At 32.0% G+C, this 17,673-nt stretch overlaps 1 protein-coding gene across 2 annotated transcripts in view; it reads left to right on the top strand.

Moving 5' to 3' along the window:
• LOC145248085 (biotin--protein ligase-like) overlaps positions 1–17,673 on the top strand; it is a 202,695-nt gene that overhangs the window by 24,420 nt on the left and 160,602 nt on the right. Inside the window, exons 2-5 of one of the 2 annotated variants that reach the window (XM_080109864.1) lie at positions 3,674–3,770; positions 7,345–7,716; positions 14,254–14,445; positions 16,540–16,690. In XM_080109864.1, the coding sequence (XP_079965990.1) occupies positions 7,477–7,716; positions 14,254–14,445; positions 16,540–16,690 (583 nt within the window). In that variant the 5' untranslated portion in view covers positions 3,674–3,770; positions 7,345–7,476. The remainder of the gene's footprint in view (positions 1–3,673; positions 3,771–7,344; positions 7,717–14,253; positions 14,446–16,539; positions 16,691–17,673) is intronic. The other variant, XM_080109863.1, reaches the window with a different exon arrangement.

Below are 17,673 nucleotides of genomic sequence, written 5' to 3'. Positions count from 1 at the left end.
GTGAAAATAAAATTATCTTGAGAGGTTCCAATTTAAAGATATTTATATTAATCTTTGTAATTCTCTTTCTCTCTCTGTTTCTCTTTCTGTCTCTGTCTCTGTCTCTGTCTCTCTCTATATATATGTATATATATATATTTATTTAAAATGGCGTAATGGAAACATATTAAAGGTATTCGCAGCTTTTCTTCCAATTTTCGGATTTTAATCATGTCAAATCACACTTCATTTCCTTTTGACAGATTAATTGTTGCTATTTCTTGTGATGAGTTAAGGGCATAATAGATTCACTGATTGATATAATAATTAAGTGATTGATTTTGCGCTACAAAACAGATACTGTCAAGAATTGTATAAATCAACTGAATTAAAGGAATAAATTATAAGATAGTCAACATTATGAATTTTGGAATATAGGTTTTGTCATTTATTCTCTATATTGCTCTGTAATTACATTGAGCTTCTTAAATAAGGATTGGTATATATTATAAGAAAATATATTTCTACAGAAATATATATATATATATATATATGTGTGTGTGTGTGTGTGTGTTCTGGAACTCAATAAAAAAACATTCATTGAGCTTGGATTTTTTCAAAATTTATATATATATATATATATATATATATATATATATATATATATATATATATATATAAAAAAATTTTTTTCATCATAAATAAACTTTATTTATGAGAAAGATTTTTGAATCTATTTCGATTGGTATAATTTCAAGTAAATGATTAATCTTTATATATATATATATATATATATATATATATATATATATATATATATATGATTTTCAGAATGTGAGAGATTGTATATAATAAATTCCACAGCCAAACAACATCGCAGCACACAAGAGCCATAACAGTCAACGAACTGAAAGTCCAAGACTCGAGTTGACTGTCATGGCTCCTGTGGGCTGTGACTTTGTTTGGTTGTGGAATTTATTATATATATATATATATATATATATATATATATATATATATATTTCTTTACTGTATTTTGGGAAAGAATTCCAACAAAGTGCTTGATTACAAAGAAAAACCTTTTCAATATAAAAGCTTAATATTTATTTATTTAAAATTGTACAGAAGGTCAGAAAAACATTGGTACCGTCGGTTTCAAGCCTAACATAAGTGGGACCAGTTAATGGTAAATCGTAAATAATGTTAGGCTCTCGTCAGCCATGTTGTTTTCTGCATTGAGGAAAAGGCAGGACTGCATATATTGATGTTCATTTTTATTTAACTATAGCTTATCCTTGTTTCTGTATATTTTATTTTATTTCAATATCAATTTTTTCATTGTTTTGAATATTTTATCTAATGTATTTTTAGTAAATTTATGTTGTCCTATTCTGTTTCTAATTGGCATGGTTTCCAGTTTAATCGGTTGGTCTTGGTTGGTCCAAGGGAGGTAATCAATCTATCTTATTAATTCTTTAACCATTTGTCTTTCTTTATATTAGTTTAATGAGAGTAACTTGTGATTCGTTGCTTTTCAATTATATTATATCTTATTTTTTATATATTTTTATATGTCTATATATATATATATATATATATATTTAATTTATTTTAATTATTATATATATTTTATACGCTTATATTTTGATTAATCAATCAGTATCCCACATGCTGTTATTTTATTTTATCTTTGGTATCAGGTTCTAAGGGATCTTATATATAAGCTATTTTAATTTCATTTACTGACTTGTAATGTCTAGGTCTTTTATTTTCATTTAATTTTATATATATATATTTGGGTTTATATAAAAATTCCTAATATTTTTATACTTAAAAATATTAGGAATTTCTATTTTCACTTTTAATAAATTATTTTATGTGTTAAATTGACTGTATTTAGAATACTCTTGAAGAAATTCCTTTAGGTAAGGTCTTCGTTTGTTGTTCGGTCCTTCCAGTTTATTAGGAGCGCTTGTTTCCTATGTATACAGGCCTTAAGGGTTTCACTGCGGACGTTTAAATGGGTCTTAAATGGAAGATCATAGAGAGAAGACCGGCATACTCACCAACCTCAAAACGATGCCCCCTTTGTGATGCAGGCAAATACCACATTATAAAGACTATAAATGACCCCCAAAAGACCTTTTAAACGTTCATTAGACATTAGTAGTTCATGCTTATGCAATCATCAGTGTAGGAAATGATAATTACTGCTGATTGGGAAATTTAAACACAATGACAAAGTCGCCTTTGACTTTGTAGGCTAGCATTCTACTTAGGTTACCAGTAGTTAACTCAAGAATTGAAGGAAATTAAGTGCCTATAAATGTGAAGCCAGCAGGCATACATAGCAGTCAGCATTAAATGACTGAAAGTCAGAATATTGCATTTGTGTTAAAGTTGACCGCTTTTTCTTATGTATATATAACAAGTAAATATTTACTAAATATATTTTCTCAGATATATTTGCCGTTATGGTGCAAACAGGATTGGTTCTTGCCAAAGATCTTGAAGAGGTCACATGTGGATGACAGCATTTGAAAATAAGCTAAAATTCATGAGAAAAAAGGTAGAATTCTTGACCATAGTCGAAGGTGGCCCAAAGGATCCTTTTTCATTGGGGTCCTGTCGGTGGGGCATTAGAATACGCCGACTGCCTCCCTGCAGAGGGTAAAAGTCCCTCAATGGGGGTCCTGGATATGACCTTAAACTATATCCAGTGGTAAGGCCCCAGCTTGTGGGCTTTGGGGAGTGTGGAGCCACCCTTTAATTACCATTGCTCCCAGGTCCACTCTGACCTGGAGTGGTAGTACCTGTTAGAGTCCCAACTATGGGTTAAATAGAAACCGACGTGAAAACAACAAATATATTCTATTAAAAAGATTTTTCTTCAGAATCTTTGGATTCGGCATTAAATAACCCGAAAAGGGTTGATATGCCGTAAAACAAAAACAACCAACCAACCAACCAACCAACCAACCCTTTTCATTGGCTACTACACTGAGGTGTAGAGGATAGTGCCATTCCTTTCTCAGGATTACTCCACTTAACCTTGATCCTCATTTTATAATGCTGATGTGAGCAAGAGGGGCATCAAGTAAAATTTTTTTTAGTCTTTCGTATGGATTGATAGCAGATTGAATCCTGGTCTTTTGGTCCATCAGCGAATACTAACCATTATGCCAAATGGGCAAGATATTTGTAGAAAAGAAAATACATAACAATTAGGTAGATATGACGTAAGACATACGATAGAAATGGTGAGGATTGCCAATCTAAATACATTATACACCTTCTAAAAGATCCTGTGTTGAATTAATTGAATAATGTGATATGCATGTTAGATGTCGATTACATTCACTGGATGATATTGCCCACAGTTCAGCTAATTTGCAATTGTATTTTGAGTGTTGTCTGCACTGAGGATTGAACCTTCAACCTCCAGAAGAGTGTAACTTACAACTGAATTTTACCAATTATCCACTATGCCATAGGTCCTCGTAAACCAGTAAGATTGGTAAAATTCAATTGTAATTTACACTCTTCTGGGGGTTGAAGGTTCAATCTTTAGCACAGGCAACACTCAAAATACAATTGCAGATTTCTTAGGATTTCTACCCAGTCATGGCTGACAGAACAAGACCATGCTATCCTCGTAGATTAAATAAATGGTTTCGTTTGAAATTCCATGCAGATTCCTGATGTCGACAGAAAGATTCCTGAGTTCAACAAGATGCACTTGAAGAAGGTCAGAAATTACATTAATTGAAACATTATGAAAATAACACAAGGTGAGAACAGTAGTTTGAAAAATCCAAATAATGTGCATAATCATCCCTCATCTCAAAAATTCAGAAACTTGATTAAATGCTTTGTAATTGGATGATTGAATAGCACTGATGGTGACCTTGGGATCTATAACAGGATGCTAAGTCTGAGAACTAAAGACTAGAAATCAAATCATCATCATCATTGGTTTCACATCGGCTTTACATGCTAGCATATGTTGGATGGCTTTTAAAGATTGACTTCCAAATTAACCTATCTCTGGCCAGGTCTTTATTCTTCTTTCTCTCAAACCCATCTTTATCATTTTTGAAGAACTCAACAATCAATCCTGACCTTCTTCACAAGCTTCCAGCATTTAAATTGTACAACCTCAAGTCTGACAAATTTACTTTAAAAAACATTTCATAAATTGAAGCCAAATTTTTATAAACTAGATGCCCTTTCTGTCACTAACCCAGTAAGGGGATGGAGACTAGTATTTTTATAGATGCACCATCTCTTAAGAGATTGCCCAGCATTTCCTTATTTTAAACCCTGAAGTTTAACCTGTCGAAATCTGGTTCTACTAGATCAAGCTGTCTGGAGATATCAGCTTCCTGACTTAAATGTATCAAACATTGATGTTAGCGTTTTTTTTCTTTTCTTTTCCCTTTGTAATATAAATTTGTAATGTAAATTACATCATGTTCTGTAAAACCAAAAACAACAATTTTTTTTCTACAAAACGATCAAACCAAACATCATAAATAAATATTTGAAGATATAAAGAAATTGAAGCATAAAATTTTTTCTCAAAAATGATTGAATGTGAAAAAGGGTGATATGCTGTAAAACAAAACAACCGAACTAAGCATCATGAATAAATATTTGAATATATAAAAAATTTGAAACGTAAAATCTTTTTTTCCAAAATTACCAGATTCGGCATTAAATAACCCAAAAACGGGCTGATATGATGTGAAACTAAGATTAATCTGCTGGAGGACACTACTACTATCCCTCAAGTTCGTATCTTCCAAAATAAAACTAGTATGAAAGTATGTCAGTTTACTGGATTGAAAGGACTGCCTAGATAAAAATAGATTGACCCATGTTTTGTACTAAATGGATTAACTTGGATTTATTCGGATTGTTTTAATCCAAATATGTATTTATGATTATCTAAATGAGATAAAATGTTCTCATTTTTCATCACAAATAGAAATTGTGTAAAATATTGTATGACCATAAAAAAATGAATCTATTATATAAAACTCATCTGTCTGTTTAAATGTATGTATGTATGTTTTTATGTCTGCCTAAAACTTTCGAAAGAAACAACAGATTTTCACGAGATCAGTATCATTTTGAAGCTAGACCCTTTGGACGACCAATATCGAAAAATTGGCTAAAAACATTCATTCCTTCACTGGGCACTTTTCTATAAGGAGATGTCGCTTTTTTTGCTGATATTTTTGAAAGTCATACCCTCTTTTTGATTGACTAGCCTTAATTTAAACCTTTGCCACTTCCGGTTTAGTGGTGGATGCAACAGCAAAAACATCATGTTTTTTTTTTGCATTCTTTTACTCCTTCACAGGATGGGTTCGAGCCTACCTGCCTACTACCACTTTTTTTTTTTTTTTGCTCAACACACACCTGAAGGGGATATTGGATCGCTTGAGGAAGAACTTGATGCAATCTATGTAGCATTTCTTTGGGCAGAGAATTAGGTTGACTGATCATCAATTGTCATCTCTGATTAAACTCTGAACTGTACAGAAATTCCAGCATGACATATCAAAAATTGTCAACAATAAAAGGCGTCAAGTCGTAGAGAATAACATAAAAAGTGTTTGAATACTTGTCAATTTTGAATGATTGTAATTTATGTGCATTGGATTCGTTGCTATTACATTTAAACACAAGTGAACCATTAATTTAAATTTTCATTATCTATCTATATATCTATAAAAGTGAACGTGTCTGTCTGTGTACATTTCCCTATGCAATAACTCTGTCAACTTTAAGTCAACAGACTCGAAATTTGATATACAGGGTATTGAGATATGGGAAAATCTTTGTAATCCGTTTTTGGCCAGAAATTTGGCCGTTAAGGGGTCAAAGTTCAACGATTTGACCTTTGAGAATTCTACCAAACTCCTCTGCCAATTTTGGGTATAAACATTTGAAATTTTTGATATAGGTTCCTTGGACATGGATCTAACTTAATAACCTGATTTGAGCCTAAAATAATAAAAAGTTAAGGGGTCATAATAGGGGTTAAACAAAATTTGACCTCTGCGGTCTCTACCAAATTACTCAGACAATTTCTGGTCTAAACATTTGAAATTTTACATAAAGAGTATTCAAAGATAGGGCAAGCTTTTTAATCGGTTTGGGTCGAAAATTTGAGCTACCAATATATAAATGTATGTATTTATGTATGCTTGCATGTGTGCCTAAAACTTTCGACAGAGGCAACAGATTTTTGCAAGATCAGTATCGTTTTGAAACTCAATCCTTCAGACGACAAATACCGAAAAATCGGCTAAAAACATTAATTTCTTCACCCTTAACTGGGCACTTTTCTATAGGCCGGGGTCGCTTTTTTCGCCGATATTTTCGAAAGTCATCCCCTCTTTTCGTTTGTTTAGCCTTAATTAAAACCCATGTCACTTCCGGTTTGGCGGTGGTCGTAACAGCAAAGACGTCACGTTTTTTTCCCATTCTTTTCCTCCTTCGCAGTACGGGTTCGAGCCTGCCTTCCTACTACCACTTTTTTTTTTTTTTGCTAAACACACACTTCCAAACACCTGGGCAACGCCAGGCACCCATGCTAGTATTGAAATAAAGAACAAATTTATATTTCATTTTTCTTTAAATTTAATTCATAAAAAATGAAAAGTTGAATTCAGTCTTGCTCTCACAAATCAAAACCCAATGAATAAAATATTTATTTTTTATTTGATCTTTTATCGTCAGCCAGTGTCTGTTTGGTGCAGATCACAACAAGCAACCTGGAACAATCATCCAATTCTGTCCACCATCTTTTCGCAGCAAATCACATCACCTTGATGCTTGTTGACTGCATGATGTCAATTGGTAGCCATTTAGTCAGCATATGCATCCATCAGTTGTCTGCCCTTTAGGTAAAGCGGTGGATCCATCTTTATTTCAATTTATCAGAATGAATCAACTTACATTACGTACTTAATGGAGGGACCATGTAAAGATAGCCAACATCTCTAAGTGAAAGCTTTTCTGTGCAACGAATTTGTATTTGGCACACGCAGATTATCAGTTTGTGTTGTTAACCACTGGGGCATCATCACCTCTCTGCTTTTAATGTCTGGATCCATCATCTCAATTGAAGCTATACATTATTTATTTAAAAAAAGAATAATGGAAGATTTCTTATGCCAGAGTCAAACTGGAAATTTCCAGAATCAGGGTCAAGCATTAGATTTCACATTGCTGATTCCAAGAAGGATATATATATTTTTTTTTGATGACGTAAAATATGGATGATACTTTTTACTTGACTTTTTTGCAGTAATATAATTTTTTTCATCTTCTAATTTTATACTTTGTCAGATAATTTCACGCAGGCTGAAATAAAGTTTGAACTCCGACTGTTACTGGGTCTCTAAGGTCTCCCACCTGCTCTGAATACCTGTTTCTGAAAATCAACTGAATGATCCGAACGTTAAGCTGGGCGGAGCTGAAATGTTCCTTACATTGGTGTATATCCTGACCTCCATCAAACATTGGTATGCCTATCGCCGGCAGAACCAAATGTACCTGAGGGCTGTTGCCAACTCCATCAAGAAATCGAGCCTACTATTTCAACAGCCTCTCCTTTGCAGCCAGGAGTTGTCTCCCTTCCTTAAGAATGTCATCAGCTCACGATTCATGGCACGTCTTGTCCAAGATGATAATTTGCACATTGTCTCAGTCCACCCAGTGGTAAGTTGATTGTGATGCTGCCATTATGATTTATAGAATTTCTTTCTGTTTTTCTTTTTCTTTCTCTGTTTTATTCTTACTTTGTTTTAATCTTACCTGCTCTTCTTGTTTCTCATCCACTCTCTTTCTCACTTTCACTCTTTTTCTCTCTCTTACTCTTTCTCTTTGTCTCTTCCTCTTTCTCTCTCTTATTCTTTCTTCCTGTCTCTCCCTCTCTGTCTTTTTCTGTTTAGTCTTTTCTCTTTTCTTTTTCTCTCTCTTTTGTTTTCTCCCTTTTTCTCTTTCTTTCACACATACATGCATATATATATATATGAACAAATGATTAATAAAACATGTTAAAAGAATCTTGAAAAAGAGTTAAAAACATATTTAATTTTAAAAAGGAAGCACAAGATAAGTGGATAGTCCTTAATCCGCGGAGTTTCGAAGAAATAATCTCCTTCTCATCAGAGGGCAGGAATTAGCAAAATGCGGGATATATATATATATATATATATATATATATATATATATATGGCTCATTCCATGTCAAATCGACAGGGTTAAAACCATGTCTGACACGGATTTTTTTCAAATTTGCTACACTTATAGATCTCCATAATAGGAATTGAATGGCACCTGTTACACATCTCAAGGTCAAGGGATTTCTGAGATATGACCTTGACCTTTTTAAAAATGTGAATTTTTATGGAAAAGTGACCAACTTTAAAAGACGATATCTCTGTTATTTATGGGCCTACAAAGTTCATTCATATATCATTCTAAAGTACTTGGATAGATCTACCATTTTATTTGCGGATATGTTTTTCAAGGTCAAATTTTTAAAAGTTGGCCTTGACCTTGACCTTTAACCTTAATTATCTCAAAAAAGTTATTTGAATTTTTTTCAAATTTTGACAAAAGATTAGTCTATCTTATGACAGTATATATTTCAAATTTCATGATGGGTTTTGAACTGGAACCATTCCTACAAGCGTTTTAAAGAAGTGGGCTAAATTCAAAATGGCGGAATGTAGTACCTGCTACTTCATATAAAAACATTTTGGTATTTCTCAATATGGTCATGTTTGATATCTTTGTAAAGCTAATTTAATGCTGATTAATATATACATAAAACCATGGTCACAAAATGCATATAAAAACATTTATGTTGATGAAACTGAATTTTCTTCAATTTTTTTTTAAGCAACACAGATTTTTATGGAAAAAAATCATATAATAAAAAATAATTTTGAAAGGTGTTAAGGATTTATTAAATTATAACATAAAACATATGTGATCTCAATGGTGAACCATTTTTTTTTCGATGATTTATATTTTAAATCCAAAAAAATGCAATGTATGTTATTTATGGGTACTTTTCAATGAAAAACTTTAAAAATGAATGTTCTAAAAAAATTCTTGACATGTTGAATTTTATGCAAAATCTGGTTGTCAAGTCAAACTGTTTTATAATGATGTTCATACTTTTCTTGTACAACACGGATTTTGATACAGAAAATGATGTTATAGAGAATTCTAAAAAGTGTGTTGAGATCTAATTTGTTTATAGCATAAGCAACATTTGATGTCGATGGTAAACAGTTTATTTGACATCCACAAGAAATCAATCTGTGTACATTGCAATATATTACAGAATGAAAAATCTGTTTTACTGAAACATTTTTTATAATAATGAACGTTAAAGTATTTATTTAGATTTTTCTTTCAAAATCCTTCTTTCTAAAATATTTGATGCCTTTTTCATTTCATTTTTTGAAAGTTTATAAGATATCCCTGTTTCAGTTATTGGATCAGCTGAGCTAAGAATATCAGAATATTTCAAAATTGATATATTTGGATGTGATGGATAATAGAAAGATGGAAAGGGTCCATTTGGTTGTAAAAATGTTAATTTCTCTGTTCCATTATCTGGATATTTTTCAAGTACACATTCTAACCACCAATTCCTCCCATGAAGTGCTGTCACAAATCTGTTAATGTCTTCGGACTCCATATTGTTTCTTTTTGTGATTCGAACTATTCTTCCTTTATTTTGTAAACTTGAAACTGTTTTTACTTCCACTTCTCTTTGAGAGACAGGAATGAAAGTATGTAATTTTCGTGTTCCTATAATCGAAGAGGAATTGTTAAATCTATCTTCTAAGATGTTTGCTTCCTCTTTCCATTGTGCAGTTTAGGAATATGAGAAATGTATTCCAGATATATTTTTTCTTGCATAAAAATACAGTTGTCTTGGTGTCATTATTTGTTCATTATAGGGTCGCTGCAGGCTAGCTTTTGCTGCTAACCTTTTAACAGTGCCACCTAACCCATCACATGGTCCTTTCCCATGAGAAGTAGCAAAAAAGTGCCACTCTGTATCAATACCAAAATCAGATTTATGATGACACTGATTTATAAAGTTTTAAAAAATTTTGTAGTGTGTAACAGCCTCATCAGAGAAATATATCATTTTTTGGAGATCAAAATCAAGAATTTCTTTTAATTGTTCTATACACTTTCTTTGAAACAAATGGACAGCTACTGTATCATGATTGAGACAATCAGATATTATTACAAAATTAATATGCTCAAGGTCAATTCCATTTCGATAGTAGCAGATGAATGGATGCAATGTAGCTTGATAATTATTCCAATGGAATCCTTGAGCCGCATCTTGCAAAACAAATGAATAATTCTCTGAAAAATCTGCTATTGCTAAGACGTCGCCAACCCTCAAAGAACCTTTACTATCAGAAAAAAATTTTGATTGTGCTTTGGCAATGAAATTATGCTTCTTTAATGTTTGAAGGCCCGCATGGAAAGTTTCAATGAATTCGTCTGTGGATTGTGATAGCGTTTGTAGAATGGTTCTATCAGTTGATAACCACTGTTTATATACAAAATCATCAACTGAATTTTTGCGAAAAATTTCAATATATAAAACAAAATCATCCATCAGTTTGTTGCAAGTTGAGCAGTCACCCAAGTAACAATTTGTCGTGCTTCATTACATGTAACAGCAAGTATGCATTGGTGGTAATCTGTCAAATGATAACTTTCTCCTTCAGTCAGTTTAGCAAGATGGGATCCTGCAATCATCAACTTCATATTCTGATGAACTGTGCAAATGCAGACAGTATGGGTCCCAGCACCACCTGCAAGCACACATTCTTTCGGTCTAAGCTCAGCGAATTTAGAGAAGCTTATTTTCTCTTGGTTCTTTAATTTGAATAATTCAAATGCCTCTTTCAAATTACAGAGAACGAGATATGTTTGTTCCTGAACCCGTTTCCCATCCTTTAAAACAGTCTTGTAATCATTTTTCCCAGGCATTACTCTACTGACCTTTTCACTTTTATAAAACTGCTTTACCTTATTACTTATCTCTTGTGGGAATCTAGTTTTTTGTGTATTTAGAAACGCTAAAATTCCTTTCTCATTCACAAGTTTTTTTGCTTGTCTCGCCATGTACATTGTAGTGCCAATTTCTTTTTGTATGTAAAATTATGAAATTATCAATAAATGGTTAATTTTCTTTTTAATATTCATTCAAAAAGTCAAGCCAATATGAGTAAATAAATAGAAAGAATGTTATCAGAGCATGCTTTAGGAGTGACAAATAAACAAATAAGCCGGGTCGCCGTTGAACTCAATGCTCAAGGAGTACCAAAAAAATGTAGAATAACACTTTTGTTTAGGAGAATATTGCTGAAAACTTATTTAAAAAAAGATAATAATAATAATAATAATTAGTAGTAGTAGTAGTAGTAGTAGTTTTATATAGTAAAACATCTACTTAAATTCTACATTTACATGAAAATATAACTTACATGTATATGGTGCCTAGCAAAATTTCAATCTTGAATTTATGCTTCTTATCTGTTCCAAGATGTAGAATATTGCTAGGGTGAACTAGCTGATCCAATGGGGAAGTGGAGTTCTCTGGCAGAAGTCTGGAACCAAAAACCATGAATGCCAGAACAGCTGGCATTTGTAGAGAGGCACCTGCCTGGGCATGTTTAGCCAATCAGGCGCCTCTAAATGGAATAACCCACCATGCCTGACTAATTGTAGGCTGGTTCATAATGGTGGAGAGGGGAGGTAAGCGCATTCTTGATTCTACACAAGACAACTGGGAAAGTGGTTTCAATAATATTGTTTTTTTCTAATCTTTTATTGCTTTTTATCTTTACCCATCCCCTAGCCAGTAAGCAGGCAGCAGCCTCACCCAGTAAACAAACAGAGACTTCAAAAATCAAAGAAACGTTGTCACCAAAGCTTATCTGGCATAGAGGTGATAAAACTTTCACTCAGTCCACTAACTTATTGAAATGTAATAGCTTTTAGCACTTTTTTGTCAGATTTGTCAATGCTGAAGGACTGGACAAATGGAAAGGTCAGTTTTTATGGTTTTTTTCACACAGCTAAAATAAATCCCCATCACATGTTTATGTTATTAGCTTTTACTTTTACTGATAGCTTAAAAATAAATATTCTTCATTTAATCTTTTAGTATCAACAATAGAACAGAGTAACATTTTTTGGGGAATGGCATATTAGTTTTCTGATTCTGATACCCCAAAAAGTTCCGAGAGATTTCGATTAACTGTCCCAACACAAATTATATCACATTTTTCCATAACAAAATATGTGTTGCATAAAAAAAAATTGAAGAAAATTCAGTTTCATCAACATAAATGTTCTTATATGCATTTTGTGACCATGGTTTTATGCATATATTAATCAGCATTAAATTAGCTTTACAAAGATATCAAACATGACCATATTGTGAAATACCAAAATGTTTTTATATGAAGTAGCAGGTACTACATTCCGCCATTTTGAATTTAGCCCACTTCTTTAAAACGCTTGTAGGAATGGTTCCAGTTCAAAACCCATCATGAAATTTGAAATATATACTGTCATAAGATAGACTAATCTTTTGTCAAAATTTGAAAAAAATTCAAATAACGTTTTTTGAGATAATTAAGGTTAAAGGTCAAGGTCAAGGCCAACTTTTAAAAATTTGACCTTGAAAAAAATATCCGCAAATAAAATGGTAGATCTATCCAAGTACTTTAGAATGATATATGAATGAACTTTGTCGGCCCATAAATAACAGAGATATCTCTTTTAAAGTTGGTCACTTCTCCATAAAAATTGACATTTTTTAAAAAAGGTCAAGGTCATATCTCAGAAATCCCTTGACCTTGAGATGTGTAACAGGTGCCATTCAATTCCTATTATGGAGATCTATAAGTGTAGCAAATTTGAAACGGACATGGTTTCTGCCCTCCCAAAATTTGTTGATTTGACATGGAATGAGCCATATATATATATATATATATATATATATATATATATAAGAATGAGTATCCTCTTGATGTGATTAGGTCAGTCATACAAAGAAAAATAATTGAGTTTTTCCAAATTAAAGTTAATACAATGACTAAATGTCCAATATATCTTCGTTTACCATGGTTCGTCAAACAAATCAGCTCGATGGTTCAAAATCCTATTTTGCTTCAAATGTATGTGTTGTGTTTTCTATGAAAACCTTAATGGCATTCTCTCAAAAAGACATCTCCTTACATCATAATAATAATGTAATTTACAATTTTAAGTGTAGTTGTGGTGCCAACTACGTGGGTTGAACGATGTTAAGATTAGATGGGAGAGTCTAACAGCACATACCCAACAAAATCAGACGGGACATACCGAGCAATGGACATTCTTACCAATACACACAGGTTTTCAGTAATTGACCATGTGCTTGAAAATTCGTCATGTGCACTTTAGCATAGGCTCATTTTCAATTCTGAGTCATGCTCATTCTACATTCCATCTTAATATCTTGGAGACTATTCACGTTCGGTTGAGGAGGTCTTCTGTCTGCAAACGGAGAGAATGATTAACCTCTAGGATCTTCAAAAATAATATCATAATGCTGCTTTATTTTAATGATTTCCCTGTTTTTTTTTTCACCCGGAAGTATAATGCAACACAGCTTTATTCTAATTATGTATATTTTCCATTATCTTTTCACTTTTTAATCACAAATCCCTCGATTCAGCTTTGGAAATGTAATCTGTAGTAATAGGTAGTAAGATTATACATTTAAAAACAAAAATAGGTTTAAGGCTTCCAAAATTTATACTAGAATTGTCAGTGTAATAAGGAATAAAATATTAGGTAAAATTCAGTTGTAATTAGCACACTTCTGGAGGCTGAAGGTCCAATTTTCACTGTGGGCAGTATGAAGAATATTTAGGACTTCTACATGGTCATGGCTGACTGAATGAGTGCATGCTTTCCCCATAGATTAAATAAAGGGTTTCTTTTGAAATTCTGTTCAGATTCCCAAGTTTGACAGAAATATTTCAGAGTTCAACACGATACACCTGAAGAAACATTGTGTGAATAACACTCAAGATGAGAACAGTAGTTTGAATAAACCAAATAATTCATCCTCAATAATTCTGAAATCTAATTTGCATGATTTTGAAATTACTTACACATTTTGCAATTTTTTTATTTTATTTTCCAAAGGTGACAGTTCCTTTAAGAGAATGGCACTTTTATCGTAAAACTGCCCAAGACGATTTACATTCTCTTCCTCAAGACAATCATATTCTTCTATTGGAGGCTGGTATCACGCCAGTTGAAGCCCAGGAACACAGTACGAAAACTGATGAGAATAATCGTGAACACAAAGAATCTTCTATAAACAACTGGCTTCAGGTATTGTTGCAGAATCATTTTTTTTTTCTTTTACAAAGAAGTCACCACGTATCAAGCACCAGAGGCCACTCGAGGATAAGGGTTAAAGAATGTACAGTAGTCAATGGGACAATTTTTATTCATTAATATTCAATCAAATTAAATCCATATTGATATTGATGCCTCTGTGATCCTGCCCGACTGAGAACAACTGCCGCTGCATGTGTGTGTTGTTGTATTCCTCTTTGCTCTTTACATGTTAGATATTAGATAATATTTATTCGTGCATAATTCTTACAATAAATTTTACAAATGATACTGAAAAAAATTACATAATAAATGTTGCACAAGACCAAGTTGAGTAGGTTGAAATTGAGGTCGTGCGTCAACCTTTTGGTTGATTCTCTTTAAATTAGTTTCATCCTCCACAATACTGCATTCACACTACTTAATGTTATCTCCAGATGTTGATGTGTTTTACTTACAAAAAATATGTATACAATTTCAGTTCCATCAATTTAGGGTAAGGATTTCTAGTAAAAAAACAACAGAAAAACAGAATAAAATGATAGGTGGTTAGTATGACCCTTACTATCATTTTTTGTATTTTTGTGTTGTTGCTACATAACTTTGATATGAAATAAATATTTAATTTGTCTCTCGTTTTAGTAAACAAGTTGTTGCTTTTATTTCACTCCAGAGGACCCAAAACTTATTTAGTCTAATTGGTCCAGTAATACTTCTGGTGTGACCTTGCAAACTTCATATATATTTTTTTAAATAGTTTTTTGGTTATATTTTTTAATTTACTTAATTTGACATAACATGTAGTTACATGATAGTATTTTTCTTAAAGTGTATTAAAAAATTTTTTTTTTATATATCTAATTATAATGCACAAACACCATAATTAATTTCTGCATAATTAGTAATATGCAAACATTGCAGGCAGCAATTGTTATATATGTGAGTCATTTTGGGTTCAATATAAACTGGCATAATTTACCATTTAGCAGCTGAGTTTAATGTGGCTCAAATTGGAGGTTATGAGAAAAAGTTGTTGCAGTGTATGTGCGTGTTTGAATCCTGAGTAAAATGTTGTTCTTACTATTTGTGTCTATTGCTAGGTTGCTTTCTTTTGTTGAGTTTTCTTTTCAATATTTTAACAAAACTTTACAAGAATTTTGGATTCTTACCCAAAAAACAAAAATAAAGAAAAACCTGTATGATTTACATACCTATGAGAAAAGAAAAATATCTTCCAAAAATCACCTAAATTGATCAAGTAGTCTTATTTTTTATGAATCATTTCTAAGTAATTGATGGGAATTCGTAGGCATTACAACAAAAAGATTGCAAGTTTGAATTATTGTTGAGTTATCGCCCTTGTTTATTGAGACTATTTTTAAGATAGCGATTTTTATTTACGCACATTTTATTTTCTTAGTAAAAAATGAAACTACTTGATCAATTTACGTGAGTTTTTGGAATATGATATTTTTGTTTCATTATGAACATGTACATCATACAGATTTTTCTTTATTTTTGTTTTTTAATATAGGGGTAATTCTGTTCAAGAACTGAACTTTGTTTTTTTTTGGGGTCCTGTTCATTGTCCCATAGAAGTCCTACTGCCAGACGTGCCCTAATCAAATTTTGTTTGCAATATTTAGCATTTCAAATAACACCCTACTTGAGTAACCATCCTTAGCTTAACATTCATAGGAATATGAATTAGAATAAATACCTTGAAGACATTGCAAAGGCTACTGCAAAGAAGGTGGGCTCTCTCTACTATGCTAGAAAATTACTCCCACCAGAGATTATCCTATATCTTTCTGAAACTACAATTTACTGATGTATGAAGTCTTGCTGCCACATCTAGGCTGGTTTATCTACCACTAGTCTCTTGCTCCTAGACAGGGTCAGAAAAAGAATCTCAAATCTATAGGTCCCGCACTATTGGCCAAACTCTAACTTCTGTCCCCTTGCCGTAATGTTACATCCTTGTACCTGTTTTACAAGTACTTTAAGAGAATGTGCTCATATTTAGAATTACTTTTGAATATTTAATGGTTGTTTGTTTTATATAAAGGATTGTGTGTTGATTTTTAGATTCAAGAGTATGGTCAGACGTTGGCCTGGAAAGCTGGTACACCATGCAGAATTTTAATGACTTCTAATTCTTCCAGTCTGCTTCATATGGGTTTGGCCCTCAAGAATCAGTGCTTACGATTCCAGGAACTCACAATCAGCTCAATTCTTTGTAAGTTTGAAATTTAAACAAAAATTCTTACTTTTTTTCTGTACATTATTTTCTGTTGTGAAATAAACATATCTAAAGATTGAATCTTAGTCTAACTCCTCCTTACATTTGGCATCCCAAGGGCTCTTTTTTCTTTTTTTTTGACTATATATATATATATAGATGAGAGAAAGAAAGAAAGAGAACAAAACCATATATGGTTATATGAGAGAGAGAGAGAGAGATAGAGAGAGAGAAAGAAAGAGGACAAAGCCATATATATCTATATGAAAGAAAGAGAGAAAAAGGAAGAGGACAAAACTATACAGTAGAACGCTGGAATACAATGGCCCTATGATACGTTTTTTTCAGGTTACGATGTGGAATACAATATTTTTCTGGTTATGGTATTTGCCCTGCCTACGGTATTGTGTTCCACAGATGGACAATTCTAGGAAAGAAACTTTACTCATGAAATTTTCCTTCTCAGATAAAGAGTAAGGGAAATTATTAGCAGTTGTTAAAGTATCTGTATCTATCTGATGTAGAGCCAAAATTTTTATGTTTTTATTTTTTTAATTATCATTTAAAAAAAAAGGAGTTTGAAATTTAAATTTAATTATTATGATATTTGGTTATTAAATTATTAATTGAACCACGTTTTTATAAAACTATAATTTTTGTTAAGGTGTATATGTCGTTTTAAACTCTATAGAATTATCAGATACAAATGGCTTTTAATTGAATGGAGATTTGATAAGAATTTTAAAGCCACAAAGAACTTTCTATTTAACGGTTGAAATAATTCCAAATTCTTTTTAAATTTTAAAGGACCACTAAGTAATTCATGCTTTTTTTCAATTACTAACAAAATTGTTGACTTCTTTATGGAGAAAATAGATTTTGTAATGAAATTACTTTTTAAATAAAAGTTTTTGGTGCAAGTACAGTGTTCAACCTAATTTAAAAAACAAAAATACAGAAAAATGTTTTTGATGTATCTT

Source organism: Euprymna scolopes, chromosome 26 (genome assembly GCF_053919585.1).
Source record: "Euprymna scolopes isolate OS-2025 chromosome 26, ASM5391958v1, whole genome shotgun sequence".
Classification (NCBI taxonomy): domain Eukaryota; kingdom Metazoa; phylum Mollusca; class Cephalopoda; order Sepiida; family Sepiolidae; genus Euprymna; species Euprymna scolopes.
Note: the sequence above shows the minus strand (reverse complement) of the source record. Positions and strands in the feature narration are given on the sequence as shown.